General features: G+C 41.1%; 1 protein-coding gene across 6 annotated transcripts; it reads left to right on the forward strand.

Moving 5' to 3' along the window:
- On the forward strand, positions 1-26,038 carry abi3bpa (ABI family, member 3 (NESH) binding protein a). Of its 6 annotated transcripts, XM_079665492.1 has the most exons (23): positions 1-330; positions 7,043-7,222; positions 7,384-7,452; positions 7,551-7,683; positions 9,141-9,331; positions 10,007-10,050; positions 10,729-10,774; positions 11,615-11,680; positions 11,880-11,957; positions 13,571-14,560; positions 15,009-15,086; positions 15,481-15,660; positions 16,417-16,485; positions 19,093-19,155; positions 20,337-20,462; positions 20,746-20,835; positions 20,991-21,200; positions 21,756-21,861; positions 22,615-22,694; positions 23,668-23,697; positions 23,835-23,993; positions 24,698-24,820; positions 24,909-26,038. In XM_079665492.1, exons 1-23 carry the CDS (start codon positions 222-224, stop codon positions 25,022-25,024), a joined length of 3,336 nt encoding a protein of 1,111 aa, XP_079521618.1. In that variant the 5' UTR covers positions 1-221; the 3' UTR covers positions 25,025-26,038. The 6 variants fall into 6 exon arrangements, with proteins under 6 accessions (XP_079521618.1, XP_079521619.1, XP_079521620.1 ...); XM_079665493.1 differs by lacking the exon at positions 16,417-16,485; XM_079665494.1 differs by lacking the exon at positions 11,880-11,957.
- The last annotated feature ends 165 nt before the right edge of the window (positions 26,039-26,203 follow it).

The following is a 26,203-nucleotide window of genomic DNA, read 5'->3' on the forward strand; positions in this document are numbered from 1 at the left end:
CAGGGCAGCCAGGAGACAGTCCAGAGAGCTGCACTAGTCCTGAGACCACCAGCTCAGAGAAGTAGTCCAGCCACTCCAGAGACGCCCAGCCAGACTCACAATAACTCAACCTGTTGGATTCATCCAATCAGCAAGGAGTGACAGCTTCTCTTATTCCTGATCTGAGCTGATTCAGATCACTGACAGCTTTACACCTGAGACGCAGAGACAACACAGCAGAGATGAGGATGGGGATGCAGCAACACTCACACAGCTTTCTGGTCCTTCTTCTCTTGGTCTTCCTCGCTGGGATAGTTCTTTCTGTCCCCTCGACGCCCCGCAGGAGCAGAGGTAGGTCACGCCTGCATCAGAGTTAATGTCTTCCACTGAGGAATCCACATGACTAGTGAATGCATGTGAAGGGGTGTGTTGTTGGTCTTCTCTGCGTGTGGGTCCTTGCAAGTGAAATTGAACATTAGTGTAATTGTCCTTGTGTTTTAGCCCTTTGATGCACTGATGGCTGTTCCATGTCTTTCTCTGCCTTCGGCCAAATGCATGCTGGGATACCCTTGGAGAGAGAATATGTCATAGTTACTGAGATTGACGTGTGTTTTAAGGATACATGACAAGAGAAAGTGTTTTTTATAACCATATTGAGGTAACCAGTTTCTGCAAAGTGATGGATACAGTTTGACACATGTCGTTTGTAACATCATGAAGAAAGTTGGCAGCTTCTGATGCAAAAAGCCCCCAAAACACACACAAAATAATTGGGCTCAGCTCTTTTCCTCACACATTTTTGTGATTACCGCACTTGGCTTTGAAAATATTGAAGAAGGGAGTTAAGGGAGTCTGATTTTATTTGTCATTCCAAGGTTTTGTTTGAAGAGTAATGTACCATATTATTTCCTGAGCAAACTTGCAAAGAAATGAACACCACTTCAGTGTTTTAACTGTTTCAATGAGTTATAGTTCTTAAGTGTTAAGTGTCCTTGTATATTGTGACTTAAAGCTGTTGAAGCTGTTTTGTTTCTGCACCAAGCGCAATAAATTCTCAGCAGTTTGTGTCCCCCTGCACAACTAAACAGCTTCATTGAAATAAGTCATGTTCAATATAAGTGGATTTGATACCGACTTCCGCTGTTGAACCTTAAACCCTTAACGGAAAAAGAGCTTTCCGCTCTTGAGCCCTGCCTCTATTAGAAAGCAGGGTTTTTACGATCCCCGTGGTTTATCCATATTTCCCTGAAACGAGCTGAGCAGACACAGTGAAATAGATCAGTTACTGCTTCTCACAGGTTGTAATGAAAGTGTTTCCAGGTTGGGGGTCAGGGGTTAGACTTGTAGACAACATGGTGGGATGGCATTCCTCGAACTCTGCCCACCATGCAGGGGATCTGAAGAGTTTGTAAGTCGGCTAATTATTTTCAATCATCGCCTCAGGGAAAAGCTTTTTTAACTGCCTCTTTTGTTTTATACACATTGCAGCTCTTGTTAATGGATCGTTTTAGAAAACAACCTGCAGATAAACCACAACAAAGCAGTAAACATATAGTTTCTGCCCTCCCTGCCCCCCCTCGCCACATGCCCTAAAGGAAAGACAGACGCACTTTAATAAGGATAATATAACGTATTGAGCCTTTATCTGATTATGATTCTCACGACATCCTTGGAAAGCAGAACATTTTCCATAAACCTTTTTCATATTGTCTCAATATCTCACACACACACACACACACCCCCACACACCCCCCCCCCCCCCACACACACACACACACACACACACACACACACACACACACACACACACACACACACACACACACACACACACACACACACACACACACACACACACACACACACACACACACACTGAACTCTGGCTATCCATCTACTGCATGCTTCACAGCCATGATCTGTTTTGCGGGTTCAACTTGGCGCCCCTTTTAAGACTTTTGATGATAGTAAAAGAGATTTGAGGTGGGCAGACTGGAGCTGATATAAAGAGGTGGAGAAAGAGGCTGCTTCCAGTGTGTAACTGGCCGGCTGAACTTGGCATGCGGACCGTTCTCAGTGTGCAACTTTGGGAGCCAGATGAAAGGAAAGTGTGTGTTTTTGCTTTGGAAGGAGGGTTGAACGTCTGTATCTCTGTTCTTCTTGGATCAAGGCCCTGCTTTGGGGGTAAAAAAAAACATGTTATGCAATGAGTGTATGCTTTCTTATGTCATAGATACTATAGGATTATACACCAGAAGGTATCAGATTTGACAAGTCTATACACTTGGATAATCTATAACTCCCAAGGCTTTTAATTTCCTTTAATACTCATTGCAATCCAATACCAAAAATGATTTAGCACTACCCGTTCATAACAACATATGGCCTGGAAACTACTGCTGAGCCAGATAAAACATGGCCACATGTCATGTACAGATAACAGTAATGAGAAGGAGATAAGAGGACAAGAGAGATACATTCAAATCACTTTAGGAAGTCAAACAAGGATCAAGTTGATGGAAAGATGGTCGCTGACACATAAAGGACAGCGAAGATTGAGTGAAGGAGGAAAGGGATGGGATGGAGCGTTGCCACGAAGGAGGGGAAAACAGCTGTTGCTCTGTTGAGTTTGACAGGGGGGATTTATTGTGTGAGAGCGGGGGGACCTGCATGGAAGCTGCCAAGGTGGAGGGAAAATGTTGGAGAACGATCCCAGGGACAACTGTTTCCCACTGGGCTGCAAGGTGAGGCCTCTTGTGAACCAATGACATGCTTAATACCAGAGGGCGGGGTCAAAGAGGCTCCTGCTGCATGACGTGTATTCAGAGGACTTAGTAAGGGATATTCCCATCGGAGATTATATATGTCAGTTCAGCTGTCGCTCGCTCACCAACTAAATGATTTCAACCCTCTGAGCTCCGGCTGGCATGGAGCTCAGAGAGATTTTCACACTTCATTGTCTTAAATGAAGGTGAATGTTTCACCAAGGGGCCATAAAACAGCCTCCGAGGAGCTGGAAGCCGAGTCTCCCCTTTCACCTCTCCTTTTCCAGGACAGAAACCTGAGAGGCTGAAATACTGGACCCCAGAGCTGCGTAAAATCACTCAGGAAAGGTGTAATCTAAAGTTTAATTGAAAGTGTGTGATGCTTGTAGGGCGGATATATTGCACCAATATTAGGAGTTTATACCCTCATTTAGTCAGGGGGATTCACAGGCTGCAGAGCTCAGCTGTGATGTTCAGCTGCTCGAGGAAAACTGACATGACTTCATGATTCTGTGTCACCACCAAAATAACCGCACTCATTTCAACAAGTAACGGAAAACCTCTTTTCCATTGCACATTTTGAAAACAAAACAAGCCTTGTAGAGTTGCTCCGAGCGGTTTTCTTTTCTCCTTTTGAGGCTTTGCTTTAGATATTTATAGTCTATTAGTTCACACATCAGCTTGAGTGGAAAAGTCTTGACATGATCTTAGTGTTTTTATTTTCAGAGTGTTTACTTTGATGCACTCCTCCACATGTGAACCAAGAGAGACAGAGGGGAATTCGATAGCTGAGTGCCAATAGAGGAACTCTGCGGTTTGATAATGTCAGACAATAAATCAGGACTTATTGTCGTTTGCACATGCACGAGGACTCTTTTCATATTGATTTCCCAACACCAAACAGACATATAAATATCATGTTTCACAGCCGTGCAAAGTGAGTGAAGTGTTTTGCTGACAACCCAATTAACCTTACTCCCTTTTCTGGAGGATCATCCATCATGCTGATGATCACAGATAGCCGCTCCGCTCCGCTGAGCCAGGATTCAGTTTCCAGTTGGTAGGTGTTTCTGCTTTCCAAGCCAGCGGCATTACATCCTCGAGCTATTAGGCCCAAAACAGGAAAAATGCAATGTTGAAATGTTTATTGAATGATGTGGCTTTGTTTACCGCCTAATCTGACATGTTTATTGGCTGACTTCCGGGCGACTTGATGGATTTGGTACAGTAATCGTGGATGAATTAGTAATATTCTCAGCAGACCGAATATGTCATGATGTTTTAATTGAAACGATTTGTCTTCATTAGGAGATTTACAGTACACGACATTAAAATGCTGTGTAAGTATGTGAGGCGGAATGACATTTGTGATGCTGTCTGCAGAATCTGACACCATTTCTACATAACATACAGATGAAGTAATATATTCTTTTATTTTGTTTGCTGCTCTAAGTTAAATTGTGATTGCTTTGCACCTCTTTCCATCTCTTACTGGTCTTTTGCATCTCTTAGTTGGCATTTTATGCATCTTTTTGTGATTGTTCCATTGACTTTCGATCAACAGATGTCGACAGTCAAGTGAAACAAAGGCTTATTTTTTCACCCGGTGTAGACCTACCTACTAATCCATCTATGTTTGTAACAGTAATGGTAGGATTATGGATTCAATTACATAGGTTACGTGTCTTTTGACGAAGTTGTACATCTCCACTGATCTCATGTGTTCAAATGTCAGAGTCACAGGCAGAGCAGCCTCTCAGGAAAATGTGTTATCCTATTCTCAATGTTTTGCTCGATATTCATCCACACAAACATACACAAGATGACTTTGTAGCTTAGCAACTGTATTCCTGTCAATAGCTTTCCTCTGTAGCTGATTGATTATCAGGACTCTGACTGGATTTGTTCCTAAAGTTTTATTAATTTTTCTTTGGAAATACTGATTAGTCTTTGCAGTCCCTAAGCAGTGTGTGGGCCAAATGGCCTGGCTCTGGATAGGCTGTCGTGGGACTCAGCCAGTGTTTGCTTGTACTGGAGTTTAACTCAAGTTGCCAAAAGTTTCCTAATGTTTCAAACGTTCTGAGCCCCTCTCCGTCCGAGCCAAAGTCGGTCGTGTTATATCGGAAATATTGATGGAAGAATCAAAACAAATGCAGTTTTGATAGGAAACATATCACTGGGAAAGCATGAGGGTATTTTTCAAATCCAGGGCTTCCCCCTCTCTCGCTGTCAGTGTCTGCTTTGGTGTCTGGCAGCTGCTGGCAGTATCCCTCATGAAAAGTTCCACTATTTCATTTAATGCTGAAACATGAGCCAGGGACTTGCTGTGGAGATTATAGTAGGAGCCATAATCCACGCAGAAAGTCCATCTTTTTTAGCCTCATAGACTATGAAGGGTGTAGTGTTAGGCCCCTATAGACTCATTGGTGATTTCCACTGCTTAAAAAGGAGATGGAAAACATGAGTCTTCTCTTATTACAATCTAGATTTATGAAGGGCTTCGATCGTTGAATTAAAACACACAAAATGCACTGCAAACAGTGTTGATCTGAAAAGCTTTTATATCTTTCTTTTACTGCTTACCATAAGCGGCCAAGTCTACAAAAAGGTTGTTATTTCTTGTTTGTTTTACAATTAAGCCCCACTTTTGAGTTTCTGATGTCTATTAGCATGCCTGTAACAAACTAGATAATTGTTAGCATGGCTTGTTCTTGGCTCGTTTTGAGGGCCACATAATAGAAGCAATTGGTGAGTGGAAAATAAGCAAATCATCCATTCATTGTTCTTGAAGAGTCCTAGAGCTGCTTGTCTAGTGACTATAATTGCATCATTCACAGAAGTTAAGAGTTAGCATAAACCAGAAGGGATAACAGTCTGTGTTTATGTGCGTTCGGAAGGTGTCAACTACATTTACAATAACAATTACATCCAACATTTGCCGAATATGTACCCCTCATTTCTTTCTACCTTAATGTGAAGCTAATACATCCATCAAACCAAGGCTATTTGATTTATAGACTCTAAAAGCTGCCTCTACGGCACCATGCAAGCTCATGGTCATAGCTCATTGGGCATTGGACTTTTGGTTACCTCACCAAGTTTAAAACATCCAAGAAACAGTCAAATTAGTCTAACTCTGTTACTATAGTAAAGAATGGCATCTTGCACAACCGTAGAAGCGGAACAAAAAATACTAGAAAGAAAAAACTCTATAATCATCCATTATTCAAAACCAAAATGTACCGTAATGCCAAGTGGCTTGGTTACCACTAGTCTGATCAGAATTCTCAGAGCAAGTGAAGCTGGCTTTGGTTTACTATGATTCATCATCCGTTGATTATTTTCCTCATCCAATATCTGTCCCCAGACTCTGCTGATTAGGACTGTATTCTGTTCAAGTCAATTTCTACGAGAAATGTGTGACTTCAGTGTGTTTCTGTGGAAGAGACAGACTCAAAAAGTATTACATCATACCGTGTTCTTGTCAAATCAACAAGATCAAGTTGTCCTCTCATTTTAACAATGCTTTTTCATTTACAATAACAGTAGATGCATTTTATAAGCACACCTGTATCCTGTTCCCACTTACATAACATACACAGTGAAAGCTCCAGCTAACTATGCTTGTGGTGGCAGATCCTACGTAGATGTGTGTACTGTGTCTATAAAAGTCTGAATTTATACAAGTCATGTTCTCATCCAGTTATACATCCACAACAAAAAGTGTTATTATCATTAGGTTTTCAGTCAAACGTGTGCGTCAGCAGAATTTAAACAGCAACAGCTGCTTTGACTTGAAGTCTTCCTCACATGCTTTCATTCTTTCTTTTTTTCTAAACCACTAAAATAGAAGAAAGACACATAAAGAAGTTGGTTTGAGGGTGGTTTGAACTGCAGTTTCCACATTGTTGTGCAGTATTCCTTTCTTTTAATCCTTTTGTATATGTTTTGTGATTCAATGGTTGCTGCTCGTATAGATTGATACTCCCTTTTTGAGACTTTGTGGCAGTTGCCAATATCTTGAACCTCAGATATATAATTTTAAACTACATTTCCCACGGACACTTGCATGAAAAAGCAAATAAGTGCTCTATTTGATGTCATTAGAATCTCTGCAAATCCTTTTGTCAAACTTTTGCTGTGATGAGGCTCCATATTGACATGAAGCCTGGTTTGTTCATAAAGTATGAGCAATGGACTGAAGTGTGCAGAAACGTTTAGGTCCATGTCCTGCATGTGGTGATTTTCTCTAAAATCAACAATTAATGGATAAATTGATTCCTCCCCTGCCTCCACAGTGAGACGTCAGAACATGAAAGTCCGGATCAACGCCTCAGGAGACACCATCGTTATGAAGTTTTTGCGTCCCAACGCTGACACCAAGCTGGAGGGTTACATCCTGGGCTACGGCAGCAGCATGTTCTCCAAACAGTTTATTCAGCTGCCTGAAAACGGACAGCCGTACGAGACTGAGTTTGGTAAGAAAAACCATTGATACATACCTTTGTAAAGAACCGCCTAGACATGAGAAGTTGCTTTTATGCACATTTTAATTTGACTGAATGTAATACTTTTAGTCATGGCTGAAAGAGATGGATGAGTGACTGCAACATTTATTTTGTTCCTCTTCTGTGTTTAGACGCTGAACCCAAATACCTTATAGCCGTCCAGCCCATCCCAACCAATGATGTGAAAAAGCATTGCACAGGTAATGCTTTAAAAACACTTGATTTAAAAACATTATCCTTAAAGTGACACTTGGAGGTGGACATGGACTTAAAAGTAAAATCTTCATTTGTTTTTTAGGTAAAGTGGAACTGCAGAAGCCGCTACACCTGGTCATCGGCACGGTAACGCCCACCTCAGTTATCCTGTCTTGGGGGACCCTGCTGAAAACTCCCTATGAAGGCAACATTATGAATGACTGTCTTGAGGAGGGGTAAGCTTAGACGCCAACACACATTTTGAAGAATTTTATTTGGGCAGGGGCTTTAATTGACCGACACCCCCCCTTATAGAAAATGTAGGCAACTGAGACCCCCCAATCATTTAAACGGGCCCTATAATGCTTACTTTCATGTACATATTTGTATTGTGTGCGTCTACTGTGACATGTCTCCATGCTTTAATGTGCAGCAGCACCTCAGAGCAAAGCCACGATAGACGGATGGTACAGTGTAAGGGTCTGCTGAAACATGGAGAGGTTCAGCTTATTCATGTCATGCACACTGGCTGTATTGTAATCTTAATAAGCATAGAAACAGATAACTCACTCTCTTCTTCCCACACATGGAGTTGTTGCAGAGAGTCTGGAATCAATGCATGAGCAGTAAATGATTCCCTGGAGTCTCTCAGGTTACTGAGCAGTGTGTCCAGAACAGGCTGTGCACGCACGTGTTTAGGAGAGGAGTCCCACAACCCTCACAACATCTGAACGTAGTTTTCCTTCCATTTTGGAAGCATTTGATAGAAGAAATCTAACTTTGCCTTTTGGAACAGATTCTTTTTTAAATTAAGTGTGTTTTCGGAAAAAAGCAAGTAGATTAATGCATTTGATCTTTTGTGGAAAGAGTTATAATTTTCTTCCACATAATCAAAACATTGTATCCAGACATTGCAGTTCATGCTGGAATGTGCAATTTTAAACAACACTAGACCAGCGGTTCTCAACTGGTGGATCCGTTTCGAGTGGGTCACGGATGTGTGAGTGAAGAAAAAAAAAATTGGAATTCTTTTTTTTTTTTTTGGGGGGTGGGGAAAGTCAAACTTTTATTTTGAAGGCCCGATTTTCTAACGCTGTGCATGCAGGCGTTCTCAGAGTGTACCAGAATGCATAGTTTATGTTAGTATTTCTAAAAATCTCCTGGGGGGATCCCCCCAGACCCCCTTGGGTTGGGTTTTCAGCATGTTTGCCTTTTTATATAGTTCAGCTTTGATTCCATCATCTCATTAAACCTTTTTTAAAAGCATACTGAAAGGATATAAGGGATATATGCACTGTACTTCACTTTTATTAATATTGTATGCTGAAAAGCGTATATATTACAGCAGGTTTTTTTGTTGAATAGATTTGAGTGCTACAAACTGTTGGGTCGCGATGTATTGACCAAGTAAAAAGTGGGTCCCGAGGCCTGACCAGTTGAGAACCACTGCACTAGACAACTTGAGATGGATAATTTTCAAAGGATTTCAGACAGCTTTCCTAAAATGAGCATAAAATAAGAGCAAACCCCAGCAGTTTCAGATTATTGTTGGAATTACTTTTTTATGGTATCGGAAAATACTCAGCAGCAGGTGACATTAAAGTACTTCTAGATATGTTTATCATCGTCTTTTTATTATTAGACGTACGATTTACTGTTTAAATGTTCTGTTTCTGTTCTGTCTTCGGCTCAGACACTACACCGTGCGTTATCGTGAGAGACACAGGAAGTGGAACTACCAGACCTGCCCAACTAGCGACACAGTCATCGACAACCTGAAGCCAAACACGGTTTATGAGTTCGGTGTCCAGCCCAACGCTAAGGATGTCACCGGAGTGTGGAGCAAGCCGGTCATTCACAACATCAGCTCAGGGGGCACCGAGGGTATGTTTTAATGTCAGTTTTTTTACAATATTGTCCATCCCACACCAACTAAAACAGTAGTACTTGCTACGGCAATTTCATCAACCAAGTTTCTTTGAAAAGTAATGTTGATTAGAATCATCAAAATCCATGCAAATGTACTTATGTGAAAGATCATTATATGTATAAATGTAGTTCAAAGACAGAATGTGTGTGTTTCCCAGACCATCAATTTAGTGAGGATAATTAAATAGTTTAGTATAATAAGTAGTTGTCTGAAACCTTATCTGGTATTTAATCATTGTCACGTCTTGTTATTGTTACTCTGGCCCTATCCTATTTTAGTGCAGAATCTGTCTTTCTGATCGTTAACATTTGTGCTTATCTGTGCACATGTTTTAGATTTTCTTTCATGTTTAATTAAGATAAACACATGCTACTTTTGACAGTTCCAAGAAGTAAGGCTTCATGTTATTCATAGCCATGAATTCTTTGAGAATAAATCTGTTAATGTACCCATTTGGTGGAATTGCAAATAACTAGATACTTACCAATCTTACAGAATCAAAACTGCTTTGTGTTTAAATGAATCTTGAGCGAGGCATATGGTTTTGCAATGTGTTGTTACTTCAGTTTCCATTAGTTCCACTGAACTGGCTTTTTTTTTACTGATTTGATCTTGTGTCATGTTTCTAGAAAAGGCAAGGAAAATCATCGTTAAACGTCCCATCAAACCTGTGGTATGTATTGGACACTCTTAACTAATTGCAAATAATACGAAGCTGTTTTGTTGTAGAGTTGTATGAATATGTGATGTGAGAGCGCTGAGACTTCTCAGGTACAGTTCACATAATTTAAGTGTTTATTTGGAACAGGCAAAACTCTCCAGAGTCCATGTTGTACACTTTAGTCAGCTTGTGCTATTCTCAGGGTTGTTTGCCTCATTAGTTTTCCATCCAGCTGCTGAATGGAAACAGCCGACTGTAGCCAGGACCGGCCGAGCCAGGAAGCAGTCTGTAGCTAGCTAACTTTTGAGAAGGATAAAAAATGAGATGAGAAGGCAGGATATAGGAGGAAGGATAACCATGGGGAAATGAGTTGAGAGGGGAAAGGTGGCACTGATTTACACAGTGACAGTGGAGGTCTGATGTGTCACATGCTCCTGGCTCTGCACTCGTAAAACATCCCAGCTGTTGAGAATCAGCCACAACACTTGCCCTTCCAGAGGGAAACTTCAAATAACAAGCTTCTCACCAGGGACTTTACCAATTCGACATGGAGTAGAATGCCTAAAACTAGTGCAAAACACAGAGAAAGAGAAGGCACTGAGTTTGTATGCTGACACTTTGACTGGTTGTGGTCATTACAAAGAATAATAACAGATTATTTCCCTTGTCTTTTTTTCTGTCACCCTTCAGAAACCTTTACTGCCAGGTCCACGCTCCCCCTTTCCTCAACGCCATGGTAAGCCAACAGAGACATGCGGCTTTGGTCAAACCCACTGAACCCTTTTTTATGCAGAAGCAGAATGTTATAACACACTGTGATTTATTGCTGGTTAGTATTGTTTGTTTCAGCCATTCTCAGTGACCCATGCTTTAAATCCCGGCACTGGAAGAATTTTAACTACAACTTTTGATTTATCGTCTTTTCAGACAGGACCTTTGCATATCCCGTCTAACTTTTGTTGATTCACAATTATTTTATTAAGACGGTTTGTTGCAGATATCCCATTGACCAATGTTGGGTCCCTGATGATGGGATTCAATAGTTTGAATAACTCTGTAATTTTTTGTGATTATTATTAACAAGTATGCATTTCCTTTCACCTTTACATTTTTAGCATCTTTAACCTCAGTGTAATTCATTTGAACTATTCCCATCAGTAGTATTTTTGTCCACAATAGGCAGCAGTTTTAGCTGAAAACCCATTGTTTACACTACCTGCTCAGCCCCAAACAGTAGACGGATAACGTTAGCAACTAGCTTGTGAAGATATCAAAAATATTTAGCGGGAATTGGCCGTAAGAGTTTTTTTTAAGCTAAAAAATCAGAACCACAATGAAAAGGAATATTATTTGACTTACATTTCCCACTTTTCAAGAAACATGACTCTTCATCAACTTTAAATGTGATAATATGTTAATGTTGTGTTTACAGCTTGTTTTTGCTGCCCCCATGTGGCCAAAGAATCTAAGACATCAAATTCAGACTAATAATTCCTTTACACATTTTTTTCAGGATTGTGAGGACGTCTAATGTGTGACTTCTTTACTTAAATCTTTCTTCCCTTGTCATTATCAGTTCTTCATAACAGGACCCAGGGCAGACCGCCCCCCACCCGGAAAATAAACTCAAAGACAACTCTTGGTAATAACTTTTCTGACCTAAATCTGAGTTTAAAGGTCAGAAAAAACACTCTTGGCCTTATGTCTGACCATTCAACCTTACTTCTCCCTCACTATCCTGCTTATTGTTTAATGAATATGCACCAGTTTTATTTATATTCTGCAGAACATAAATTTACAACTTTTCTCACAGGTCCACTAACGTAAACTATATTTCTCAGCTCCCACCACAACTACTAAAAAGGAATCTCTGTCGACCCCTGGACCCACACTGCCTGTTGTCACCAAAAAGCCAATCGGTAAACTGTGAATAATGGTTCATTTTAAAAAAGCTTGAAGCTCTCATTTAGGCTGTATGCAGTCATAGACTTGACGGACTGAAATTGGGAGGCTGATAATGCTAAACGGTGTCCTTTGTTTGAGCTGCATGAGTAAGAGTAGCATGCTCTGAGCGAGTACAGTACAGCTAAACCCCCCCCATGGAAACCGATGGACTCAGCTGGTTGAGTTGCCAAGAGTGTAAGGTAGGTGGCCTTGGCTGCATGGCATTTTAGCAAAACAACAAAGCTTGCAGGAATTCCCTATAATGGTTTATAGGTTAAATTGTTACAGTCACTGATTCAAACAATATAAACAACCCGATTTGATCTCAGAACCCAAACCATGCGCATCAGACCACTTCCTTATTCTCTCTGTTTCTTATATCTTTACCATTATGTAAGTTAATATGAAATTGGGCTTAAGGCTTTTGCTTTCAGTGCAGTGCGGGTGATGTGAAGTCTGCATGACGTAACTGCATGCCCCAGAAATACTCTCTCTCCCACAGGAACTCGAGCAGAATTCTCTTTTTCTTGTGTTACACTGTCATACTATGTCCTTTTCTACTTCTCTTGTATTATGTTTAATCTAAATCCTAATTCTTATTGTATAAAGGTCTTAAATGGAGCTCATTAAATTCAGGGCCTGGATACATCTAAATACGACCAAATACACCAGTTTGATTACAAAAGCTCCTTTTATATGCAGCCTTAATTTGAAAAGGATAAATGAAGGATGCAACCCTCATTATTCCATAATTAATTTAGCACCAATCAGTTTTTCAATGTAGCATTCATTGGTTAATTTGGAGGAACCAGTCAGTATTTAGACATGGTTATAGTTTCCATTTCTTTTGAGCAATTACAGGAAAGAACCATTTGGCTGTTCTTGGTTGGTTGGCTAATTCCAGTAAATTTGCCAACAACTCCAAAAGAATTACATGGTCATAAAGTTGAGTAGAGGCACTAAAGACCTAGCATCTCATGTTATCTATTGGTTTCTTTGCTTTCCAATTGTTTTTCACTCTTTTTCTCACATTTTCTGAATTCTTCTCTTTTTCCCCGTTATTCTCTATCTCTGAGGTGAACATCTGATCAGATTGAACAATCAATTTAGACTGGTCCATCAAAATCCCTCAGCAAGCAATCCCTCAGCAAGCAATCACTCAGCGACTATTAAAACCTCATGTGTCTTAGGCCACAGCCAATGGATTTGGATGCCCATTACTCACAGGCGTCCTGGCCCTGCTAGCTAGGCCTGTAGGTAGTAACACGGTTGTTACTCTGTGAATACCTCATATGGTTTCTTTGCCTTTGAAATTCCACAAGACATGTGCCAGGTAGAAGTTATTGTGTAACCTGTACTTAAGTCCAATATAAGCTCTGTGAGTTCTCAGGCCAGTAGCTGTTGGTACTTCTGCTGATCTAAATGTCAGCTGTTCCCGAAACGTCTTTATGTCTTGCTTTCATAATGTTCTAGACAGTAAAATCCAATTTATTTTTTATTTCATTGTGTCAGAATATAAAATATTTTGAAATTATATTATTAGTATTGTGGCTTCATGGCCATATTTTCTCTTTCTTACAAAATCTAGGAGGAAGAGACCTTTCCAGATCTGTCTTGCCTCCCTTCATGGAGGCCCCTTTACCTCCCAAGCTCCGTCCTCCACCACATATTACAACCACCGTTGCAGCTGTAACAGCCCTCCAGAAAAATATAAATAAGCACGTAGAGCACAACAGCCAACAACCACAACAGAGACCCCAATCCCAACCTCATGCACAACCCCCACCAAAACCCCAGCTCCGGCCAAAGTATCAGCCCCAACCGAAACCATATCCCCAAACCCAAATCCCTCAACTAAAGCCACGGGTGAAAGCTGAGCCTCAACCACAACCCAAACAAACATCCCTGCCCATACTCCAGAACCAACCACAACCACAACCACCACCCCAACCAACATACCAGCCAAAAATCCAAACACAACCTCAGTCGGAATCTTGGCCAAAGCAGCATCCCAAATCACAGCCTCAAACCACACCACATCTCCAGGTTGAACCACAGCCTAAACCAACACTGCAGCCCAAACACCAGGCCCAACCTCAAACACAACCCCAACCTCAAACACAACCCCAGAAAAAGAGCCAAACCCAGCCTCAAGTTCCCACACTTCCCCAGCCCACACCTGTGGCACATCCTCAATCACAAACACAACCTGTACGCAAAACTAACCCTGAACCTCAGCTAACCACAAAGCAGCAGACTGAGGCCAAGACAACAACTAAACCCAAGACCATTTTTTCACAATCCAATCCCGAATCACAGACTCGACCAAAGGGTCAACCCAAGACCCAACCATCACCTAAAACAAAAAAGCCAAAGTCTGAAAGAAAGCCCCAAACAGGAAACCGACAAGAACCTCCCCGTGAGAGTAAGCCAAGGTCCCAAGCACAACCTCCAAAAAAGATCCAGGCCCAACCAAAGCCCTCTCAACCCAAGCCACAACCTCAACCTGGGATTCATTTTCAGACCAGGACCCACTCTGATCCCACCAAGGTCACCCCAAGGCAGGCAGTCTCTACGGGTAAAGAGCCCTTTTTGTTTTGCCATCATTAATCCACATAATCAAGTTTTAAGACCTTTTCTAAAATAACATTTTAAAGGGGGCATAAGGATTCAAATGTTGATAGATATTGTCAATTCTCTACATTTGTAGGTGATGAGCTTCTTAAAATCTATCCTTCACCAAACAATCTAGAAATGTTGGACTCCTCTTAACCATGATGTTCTCCTTTGGTAAACCAAAACGAGAGTACATATAAACCTGCCATTTTAATTGGTCCTCCAGTCCGAGTTCAGCTTTGTCAGAATGCACAAAAGTGTTTTTTCTTCATGGATATCATGATCGGAACAAATACCCTATTTTAAACCAACTATATTCTCCTAATCCATTACCTCAATTATGCCCCCTTTAAAAATCAAAAATATATTTGGTATTTTCTTAGATAAATAGTGAGTTTTCTTCCATACAGCTCCTAGTCCACCAGAAGAGGGCAAGCCTCTGCCAAGACCTGCCCTGGCTACAGAGAAGGCTGGTAGTTACAATAAGGGTAAACGCCGTGTAAAGTTTGTCCCATTACCATCTCTGCTTTCGTCAAGTCACGTGGAACCCAATGCTTTCAGTTATACCTCAAACCATTGGGTGATATAACTGCATTCCCATCTTCATCTCCATCCTACCACCCTACACACCCCACCACGTCATCACCCCAGCCTGAATGTGTACCTCCATTTTCAGCCTAGCACCCTCACCTCACTCCTACCCCATCCACAACCAAGCAGTTTGCCTGGCTTTCGATCTCATCTATGCCTTCTCTTTCATTTCATCCATTGTCCGCTCTTCTCCAGTCTCTTTCACTCTCATTTATTCCATTTAGGTAAAGCGCTCAAGCTGTTGCAAGTGGATCATCCCTAACCTCCCAAATTGCTTTTCTGCTCATCTAGGTACTGGAGTCCTCAAGCCGTCCACTGCTGCAGTTCCTCGTTCTCCCATTAGCTCATCTGTTCCCCAAGCAGGAAGAAACACCACGCGCACCCGGGTTCATCCTCAAACCCCTCGTATTAGTGGAAGGCCATTTACTCCGTCCAAGACATCCTCCTCTCACAGCTCCAGCACACCTGGGGGTAATGGAGTACTCACTTCCCCTTTCTGTTTTCCCTCTTCCCAAGTAGCAACCTCAGGTTATCCTCTCCTGTCAGCACTCTCTTACACTCTCCTCTGCAACTATGCATTTACAAAATAAGCCATACAAAAGTCATGGCACGTGATTAAGCACTTGATGTGTGTTTGGATGCACACAATAGACATCATCTTTTACCTTCTCTCATGGTCCATATGTTCTCCACGCTCTGCCACATGTGTTCGATGTGTGTATTTCACAGTTTTACCGAGAGCAGCTCTGTGTGTCTCTAGGGTGAGGATCGTTAACATGATTTACAGTCCCTCTTGCTGGCCGGTTGGGAAATCTGGCCCCAGCACTGGCCAGGAGACACCACATTTTATACCCACCATGCCAAGCCAAGCATTGTGCAGACAGCACAGCTGCCACAGCCTGTCTGTTATATTTTCTTTCACTCTTTCTGTATCTCTTCCTTTCTCAAACACATTCCTTGTCTCCCCAAAGAGCAATAGAAGAATAAAGCGAGAACTGTCAATGGATAAAATTAATGATTTTTAGTCATGGCAATTCTATTTGTATATCCAGAACATCTGTAAAACCAGGTTGAAGACACGAATACATATCTAATATCATTTTCACTCACACAAGTAAGAAAATGGATGATAAGAAAGGCCTTTTTCCTTCTGACTTTCTTCCTATTTAGTATTTATTTGTCTCAGTGCCACAAAACATTTTATAACTAACCTTTTTCTCCCTCTAGCAACCGGTGGGGCGCATCATAGGGGAATTGCTTATCCTAAACATGTGGTGTGGCCCAAAGAGAAAACTGGTAAAGACAAACCGAGATAATCACCTCTCAGCGTTCCTCACTCACTAACCTAAGAGGCACTGCTATGTCCCGTCCCCAGCAGTCACACCGATCTGCGCTTTTGTCACAATCCATCCATGCTTTGTGATTTTCATTTGTCTGTCGGCGTGACGTTTTGTGTCTGGTTGCGATCTGTGTTGTCCGATTGTCCCAGTAGCTTTAACTTGACTGAGACTGAAGCCTTACGAAATTCCAATTTTGGCATATACCTTTCCACATTGTTTAGTCTACTGCACATATGGACCTGTAATCAGGAACCGGTCTGAATTTGTTTGAGAATAGCTTTAGCCTGCTTGTTGTGAAAGGTGATTGTGGTTTGTCCTTTTTTTGGGTCAATCACATTGTTTCCATTCCTGCCAGGCAGGCTCAGTTCATTAGAGTAATTGAATCCATCTCAAGTACAAATGCAAACCATGTCTGGACCACATGTATTGATGGTGATGCTTCACCCACTCCTTGTAATTTGGAGTTGTGAAAAGGGGTTGTGCTTCAGTCCCATGTCACAGCTGGTGTGTGTTATTTCTGGAAACGTTGACAGTTTCAGAGTTCTTCAAGAAGTCACGTGGCTCTCTGGAAGCAGCTCTACAGAAATTGCTTGTCACACTGCACAAGCATTTAAACATAAAGCTCCTAATGACTGTTTCTACCTTTCTAAATAGAGATGTAACCTACACATTGTTCACCTTCTTCTGCCCATGCAGTAAATTAATTACAACACTTAATATTTTTCTCAGCACTTCCTAACTTTTTATTTTACTCAAACGATGGAATTAGCGTGTCCTTGACAGGTTTATGGAGCTCAGTTTCACATTGGCATTTCAACTTGAATTTCTTTCAAAGCTCTGCTTATTGTTGACTCCAGGTATGTAATGGACGGTGTCCATCCATGAATCCCCTCCATAAAATCTGAGCATTTGTTGCAAAAGCAACAAACCACAGGGATGTGAGACACTGGTATGTGTTTCAGTGGGAATACTTTTCTGGACTGAACGTAAATCCTTGTGTTATGATTGCATCTATTTTCACATTCCTGCCCTGAAGATGAAGTTATCTGAGAGAAACCAGCGCTCACACCACTGCTTCTGTTTTGCCTCACAAAAGTGAGTCTGAGGCGCTTGGCACTTCAGAGAGTCCGCCTGCTGTTTTAGGGGTTTACTGCGGGACAGCAAACCAAACACACACGCTGTAGAAACACCGACCAGATCGTTATATATCGATGTAGACACATTGTTGACATGTATAGTGTTGACATCACGTTTTATCACATTACATCACGTTGGCCTTGTTCTCATTTCTTGACCATGACATCACATCTTCGGAGCTGTCAGTCCTTCTCTTCGCGTACCCCCGTCTTTTTATTTTGTTTATCTCGAGACTGGCATTTAAATGATTGCAATACCATACAGTGTGACTTTCTGTATGAGCATATGTTTGCCATTAGTTGTCAGATGTACCATGTGCGAGTCAGAGGCCCCCATGAATGTATTTTCGGTTAATCAGTGAGACTTGTTGGCAGATGTTGTTACAGTTCGTCTTGATAGCCTCACCTCTTTTCTCTTGGGAGTAGATGCCAGAGATCACTGATTTATGCCGAGGAAAACAAAGCCAAGATAAATGTTTTTAAGGTTTTTGGCCTTAACAATTGGACAATTACAGAATGTTGTTGACTAGAAATGAATCTCTGAGATAAGAGAATGACAAAAGCCGAAGGGAGTTCATTCTCTGGAAATGAAACAGTTGAAAATGTATTATCTCTTAGCAACATCGGATGTGAAGCCTGTAAGGAGATCAACTTGTGTCAAACCTCCCGGAGCTTAACCAACGCTTCTAAGATATCAAACCAAGTGTTCAGGGAGCCTTATTCTTCTTTAACAACATTCAGTCATTTTACAGCCGTAGTGTTAAGATATCTGAGATTTACACTTCGTAGCTGAGGTGTTTTCATTACAAAGCCTCCTTGTGATTACTTCTCCAGTTCAGCCAAGAGAGTTTATTCCTCAGGTTCATTAAAGCCGTTAAACTGATCTGGTCTTCGTCTCATAGCTTGGCGCGATCTTTATTTTATTGTGTTCTCCATGGTGCAGGGATCTAGTGGAAAATGTGATGGTCAAACAGCATCTGATCTGAAATAATCTTTCACACAAGGGAGTCCAAAGTTGTTGAACCTGCTACCTCACTTTCCTGTTTAGGATTCACTAAGGATCTTCAAATTCCTCAGTTATTCTTCTGAAGACTTTTGTTCAGTTATTAAATACGGACATGTTTTTCATTAGTCAAATAAATGTGGCTGCAATGTGACTTTTCAGCGTTTTACATGCAATCTGCTTGGCTTTTATGTGCTTTATTGTTGCTTGTATATTATTTGCACACTCATTTTTCAGCACACAGTATTACTGCAGTCCTCTGACCTACTTAATGTCTCTCTCTTTCTGAATCTATAAACTTCACATTCTTTCATCGTTGTTGCACTATTAAAATAACAGTTTTGTATCTCTTCTTCAGGGCCCAACACCTGTTCTGTTTTTATTTGATTCCTAATCTAAAAATGGACTTTTGTTTTCCCACAAGTCCCTACAGTCCTGCGTCCTATCAACAAGAAACCCAACCTGGTGGGGAAACCTAGTGATAATGGTGAGGGCAACAGTGATGCTGCACCCACCCCTGCTGTATACTGTCATCATTCACACAACAGCAAGAGGAAGGCTTAGCTTCTGCTTCTTAAGCCAGTGGTTGTCAAACTTTTCCTTCATGTCATCATTTAGTTGTATCGTGGATCCAGGCCCTCTCAAAAGCAATTGAATTTGTAACGAACATTCTGAAAATGTGTCGTTTTTCACACCTTATTATGCGGATTGTATGTGAAATAACCTGTTAGCTTTATTGTGCTGGTAGAATGATTGTTACATTTGGACGGAGCCAGGCTGTTTCCAGTCTTAAGGCTGTCTGTTTAAACTGACTATATATTTATTTATTTACAAGAAAGAGAATAAACGTTTCCCTAAATTCCAAACTATTCCTCTCAACTTCATCCAAACTGCCAGAGGCTGAACACATTCAAGACAAAAGACTTTGACAGTGAGCCTGAACTTAAATACATTTGTTTGTGATGATTTGACTTCTTTTGACATGATAGGTCAATGAATATCAATTATTTTCCCTTTCTTCCTTTCTAAAAATCTGTCCTACCCAAATTGTGCATCTTTTGTTGTTTTGAACAATGCTCTCCACACCCTTTATAGCCCAACTAGCGTGAAAGCACTCTTGTTTGTTTATTAGTCACACATGAATCCAATTTATTCAACTTTAGTTCCACTGCACATTTTTCCACTAGGTCAAGTAAGTCTCACTGCGATGCCTCCACGCCCTTCCTTATAGTTTGAGAACCACTGGCTCAGGCTGTCTTCTGCAATTATCAAAATGCTTACAACTTCAAAAATATGGCTTGTAGGGTTTACTAATGAACAAAACAGCATTCCTCTTAACATTTCCCCTAATGTCTATCACTCGTTTATATCTCTCTGTCTCCACATAAGTGCACTGATATACACAAGGCCTCTGTGTGCATGGGCCTGAGCATCTGGGCATCTTTTGTCTTTTGCAGATGTATTCTGGCAGACCTTTTTCCCCTTTAAAGTGCACAAGAGAGCTCACACAACAAGCAATCTCTGATCCTCAGACGCCAGGAAAAGGCCACTGGGTTGTTCAGTGAAGATGGCCAGAGCAGATGGATCACAACTGTGTGTTACAATGAGTCAGAGGATGAGTGTGAAGAACTGATCGCTTCTCCTTCTCCTGCTGCTCCCTATCCTCAGATAAACCCATGGATTTGAAACAAGGAGGCAAGGAATCCATCTTGAAGCCGTTTCCTCTTGTCACAGCCAAGCCCAAGCAAGAGCGCAGACAGCAGCACACGACCAGCTCGGCCCCGGCACTCAACAGTACGAGAATGAAATATGATTGAAAAAGTGATATGACTTTGAGTAAATGCATGCATGTGATCATAATCATCTTGATGGAGCTTGCAGGTGTGTATCGTAGTGAGGTAAAAAAGAAAGGAAGAAATTAAAAGGTTTTGAATATCAAGAGGCAGACAAAGAGCAGGTGCTGGGCTGGCCGGCGGCTGACCTGGAACAGAGCTTCAGAACTGAGGACAAAGAGAGCTGCCAGGGACTACTGGCACATCAAACAATCCCCAACCCCTCTCTCCTGTTTCCTTTTCAGCAAGCCGTTTTGACATGAATGACAACTCCTCCGTATTCAGCCATTCTCCTGTGTCAGACTTAGACATCATGGGCAAGCCGCGCTTTGTAGGTGAGAGTCCATCCATCCATCTTGTTGTTGTACATGTCCCCTGTGGTTTTAAAAAGCGTAATCTTTGAAATCCTCTCACTCAGAAGTCATGGCAACCTAAAGAGTGGAACAGGTAACATGCATACATTATTTGTCTAACTTATTCCCATCTATAGGTCCCCATGTGATCTACAAGACGGATAAGAAGCCAGACGAGCCGTGCTCCATCACCTCCTCCCTCAGTTTCTTCGCTGATGAGGAGGGTGGGGATCAGAATGTGACTGGTCCTCCTCGCGTCCCCCCCGGCAACGTCACTGTGGTCACTGTGGAGGGCTGCCCGTCCTTCGTCATTCTTGACTGGCAGAAAACTGATAATGAAACCAGAGGTACAGTAGATACAAATGTTGACACTTTTCAAAGATACGGGATGGAACTGCCCTTATTCAGCAAAGCTAGTGGCTTTATAGACACTTTGGGTCGGTGAGCGTTTGGGTCAGAATTGAACCAATGTGCTTGGACCCTCTTTGACTTGGCTGGAAGACTTGGAAGATTTGTTTTGGAAATGAGCACTGAATGGAAAATAACTCCATCTCAACTCAATCAAGCTGTCTTCATTCATCATGACTGCAAGTTGTATGGATGTAACTGAAAGGTTGTTTTTAACTAGGTTGTCACTTATGGTTATTATAATTGTTATAGATTATAGTGTTTGAGTTTCCTTTGGTGGTGTTCATCCTACTAAAAAACCTTTACAGGTTAATTATGTTGTGATTGCTTCGGAGGCCTTTCCCCAAAATGAACTCAAAATATCATATCCTTCTTTCACCGCTCTCATCCAAATATCTCAACATTAATCTATTTTACCTTTTGAAATGTGAACTTGCACTGCGTTTAATGTGTAGAATGTGTACCTGTTAAAGGATTGCTGCTTTCTTTCTCAGAGTATGAGGTCGTATCCACCACTAAAGGACCAAATGGAGAGGAGGTGTCCGTCCTGACAACCAACCAGACACACACAGCCGTGGAGAATCTCAAACCAGAGAGCAGGTATGTGACTCAAACCATATTATGTCAGACAAACACCCTACCATCCATACTGTCCCTTTAATGGTTCCATTGTTCAGGCAATGCATTCATTAGAGTAAGACTAAGTGTTTATATAACTTCTTTTTAAAAATAACTCCACGGGGCACCTGCTTGAAGTGCTTGCTGGCTGATTGCATTAGTAGGGTTCACTGTGGATCTCATAAAGAGAGGAGTATTGAATGGCAGTGACAGGATATTGGTGTGCTACTTATAAAGGTATGTTCTGATTCACTTGTACGTCTTGCTGCGACACAAAATCTGGGTGGAAAGGTTCAGAGTGTTTTTAATTAAATCTCCGCATCTGGAGTCTCAAAATTCAACAGAACCCGGCCCTGGGCTGGGTCTGCTGGCCCGGCTATTGCCAGGACATCTGAATGCAGCACATGGAATATCCATCAGATCTCTGTGTGTGTGTGTGTGTGTGTGTGTGTGTGTGTGTGTGTGTGTGTGTGTGTGTGTGTGTGTGTGTGTGTGTGTGTGTGTGTGTGTGTGTGTGTGTGTGTGTGTGTGTGTGTGTGTGTGTGTGTGTGTGTGTGTGTGTGTGTGTGTGTGTGTGTGTGTGTGTGTGTGTGTGTGTGTGTGTGTGTGTGTGTGTGTGTGTGTGTGTGTGTGTGTGTGTGTGTGTGTGTGTGTGTGTGTGTGATTACGATTAATAACTCCTCAAAGTTTGTATAACACCTTTTTATTCACTTTTTCTTTTCTATTTTGTTTCAGTTATGAATTCACAGTAACACCAAAGAATGAGCTGGGAGCCGGACCCTCCAGTGATCCTGTGACGTTTAGCACAGAATCAGGCAAGTTTCACAAACCATGTCATTGAAATAAACCAAAGTCCTAACAGAGGAAATTCCTGATAAACCTGAATGTGTTTGCTCTGACAGATGACACTAATTAGTTGCATGTTAATCCCACTGTATACACTTCTAATTATCAGGCTGTTGTTAGCATTGCTTTAATTCTCAGAAGGTGGGCTATTAAGCAGTTGTTAGTGTAATGATTTCAACATGGCACTGGGGTCTGACTGATTAGGACTCAAGGGGTTTGTCAGCTCACCAGATGTCTTCTGAGTCTCGTTTCTAACAGAGGCATATCATCCCTTGGATAAAAAGGCTGAATTTGAGCCTTGTTGATCAAATGTTGTGTTTTTACAGGGGCAATTATGAACAATTTCAGGTTCATATTTTATTTATTACTTTAACCCTTACAACATTAGTAAGGTTATCCTGTTCAAATCAGAATCACATTTCTTAAAGGGGCCATATTATGCTCGTTTTCAGAGCCCGGTCTGCTCTGATTGGTTAGCTGGCCGGCTCTGTTATGATTGGGCAACCGCTTAGAGATGTCCCGCCCCTTAGCCTATCATTGTTGGAGCACTAGCCAATAGAAGCGTGAGTGTTACATAGCGATGTCACTATGTTACGGAAGTAAACAAAGGGATCAAATGGAGGCGTTTCAGGCAGGGGTGGGGTAGAGAAATAATTGACATGCACAAAAACCTGCAGGAAAGTGAAAACCCAGAAAAGGATTAGGGCCTCTTTAAGATCCCATGACACCACTGAGAGGGGAAGCTTTGCCTAATTGGCCTCCTGCCCTCGAGCAATCAGAGCCCAGCCTGTTGGGAGTGGACATTTCAAATATTGTGCCAAATTGGCCCTGATACACGTCTGTGTTTGTCTTGCTCAATGATTGAAGGTATCTTATGAATGTGTGGTTACTCTAAATTGTTTTGATGACGTTTTTCATTGCAACTTAATCTCACGTTTGCAGCGGACCCACGAGTGAGCGAACATGCTTCAGGTGAATATCTTTTTTCTCTGTTTATCAGTGTGTTCCAGCAAAAATAAAGCTTTTTAAAATGTTTAATTTGACTTGTTTTTAATCCTGTTCATACAGTAGACTATATTCAGACTCCGCTTCTAATGATTTCTTCACAGGCAAAGATGCAATCTGGACTCAGTTCCCATTTAAGTCTGATGACTACTCTGAATGCAATGGAAAGCAGTACGTGAAGAGGACCTGGTACCGGAAGTTTGTGGGAATCCAGCTCTGCAACTCGCTGAGATACAAGCTCTACATGAGTGACTCTCTCACTGGTAATTACCGACACATTAAAGAACTAAGAAGAAGCTTTTTATGATTTTCAACAATCCACTATACTATGCCAACTACTTTATTGAAATGACCTTTTATGGCATGCTATATTCTGATTTGTTCTTGAGTTTTTTATGGCAACCTGCTATCCTTTTATGACTTTTTTCATAATATAGTTTACTATTTTTTTTTTTTTTAAAGAAGTTGAAGTATAATTTCTTATGAAAAAAAAAAATAGTATAGTATGGCATAAAAACTCGTATCTTTTACAAAATGTGTAAATATAGTAAAGTACGCCATAAAGGGACTGCGGATGGAAATGAGCTCCAAGCTAAAATCGGGCATATTTGCATTTTTTTGTTTTAAGTGTTCATTAAGGTGCATTGTCCCTACTGAATAAACGATTAAATGAAATGAAAATAAAAATGTTTAAAATAATAATAGTACTTAAAAAAAATATAGAATTAAATAGTCATAGTAAAGTATGCCAAAATAAGTTGTAAAAAAAGCGGTAGAAATAAATCATAGTATAATATGTCATAATATAGAAAGAAATATTGGATTAGATTTATAAAATAGCACTAAAAGGTTAAAGGGAAAAAACTGACCTTCGATTTCCTTTAACCATTTCCATTAAGTTTTGAGAGGAAAAATAACCTGGATTTAGAAACTAATTATGAACCTTCTTCCTCTATTCTTTCTTTAGGGAAGTTCTACAACATTGGAGATCAGACGGGACACGGAGAGGACCATTGTCAGTTTGTGGACTCCTTCCTGGACGGACGCACCGGCACCCAGATGTTTGCTGACCAGCTACCAAGCAGACAAGGTATGTTAGTTAACCATCACCATTAACCAATCCTTTAAAGTATTACAAGACGTAGACTCTTACCCTCTCCTCTGTGTCTTTGTTCCAGGGTTTTACAGAGCGATGAGACAGGAGCCCGTCCACTTTGGAGAGATTGGAGGAAAGTCACATGTTACTTACGTAGGCTGGTACGAGTGTGGCACACCCATCCCTGGGAAGTGGTAAAAACCCCACAGCGGTTTCCAGGAAGGATTCCTTTATTGGAAAGTAGGAAGAAGGAGACGCCTGCCTTACCCTGAAGGGAGGTGGGCCTTTCTGTCATGTTACCATGGACACTGTAGATGGGTCTGTCTGTTTGAGCTCCTTTCTCAAAGGGTTGAACTTGTACACGACTCTTAGGTGTCACAAAACTCTTCTTGAGTGCATTTGTAACATTTGTCTCTATTTATCAAAAATACATTCAGCAAACAAATGCAGGTGTTTGAGTGAACCAAAATGTTGAATATACAATAATTACAGAGAAAATGGTTGGAAGCTGGCTCCCAAAGTGTTATAACTTGTATGATATTATTTATCAAAAGGGGATCGTTATTGAATATTCTGTGTGTGCTCGGGCTTTTGAAATGAGGAAGTACAAATTGTTCCAAATACTTTCATGTCAGTGAGCACACACATTGTGTTATATGTATACAGCACGGTACCAATCATGCTTTCATTGTACATTTGGACTTTGTAAAATACAAGTACACACAGACATGCAGAATGGACCTTCTGCTGGCCCTAAGGGATTATTAGCAGTTGCAGTTTGCACAGTATTAAACCTTTTGTTATATATGTATATGGTGTGGAATACAGTATGTATACCAGGGATCCTTTAGTTTGATACATTTCAGGTAAAAGACTGCTCTTAGCCAAATTGTATTTTTAGAAAGCTAATGTAGCTTGAACCCAGCGTTTCTATGGACTCACTTGGAAAGATTTATGTAGTTTTGATGCTGAGTCTTGTCCTTTATTTGATAAAATAACATATATAAATAAACTGAACTTCAACGTGGAAACTAAAGTACATTTCATAATTTACGTTTTTGTGTTCAAACTTACGAAGTGTAAATATAGCTATGAATCATTGGAGAGAGAATGTCAGTTTGTTTCCAAATCGTCACGACTGCCTTTGTTTTTGATGCCCAATGAATGTTTGTTTGTTTTCAGCAATAAATCTTGTTTTTATATTTACTGATATTCATTTCTGCTTGACTTCAATGACTTTACTGGTGAAGCTTATGCAAGACATATTGGGAAGTGTCGCAGTTGTTCTGTCTATGCCAAGTGACGGAAGAGATTTTCGATATGCGATCTCCGTCTTCTCCGAAGCGGGAAAGCTTTTCCAAACTTCTCCTTATAGGG

This window comes from Notothenia rossii, assembly GCF_949606895.1.
Source record: "Notothenia rossii genome assembly, chromosome: 2".
NCBI lineage: Eukaryota > Metazoa > Chordata > Actinopteri > Perciformes > Nototheniidae > Notothenia > Notothenia rossii.

Coding starts and splice junctions, on each gene's coding strand:
- abi3bpa (XM_079665492.1), top strand. CDS start 222: ATGAGGATGGGGATGCAGCAACACTCACACAGCTTTCTGGTCCTTCTT. Junction 20,836..20,990: donor GGGCAAGCCGCGCTTTGTAG/GTGAGAGTCCAT, acceptor TCCCATCTATAG/GTCCCCATGTGATCTACAAG. Junction 21,862..22,614: donor AATCTCAAACCAGAGAGCAG/GTATGTGACTCA, acceptor ATTTTGTTTCAG/TTATGAATTCACAGTAACAC.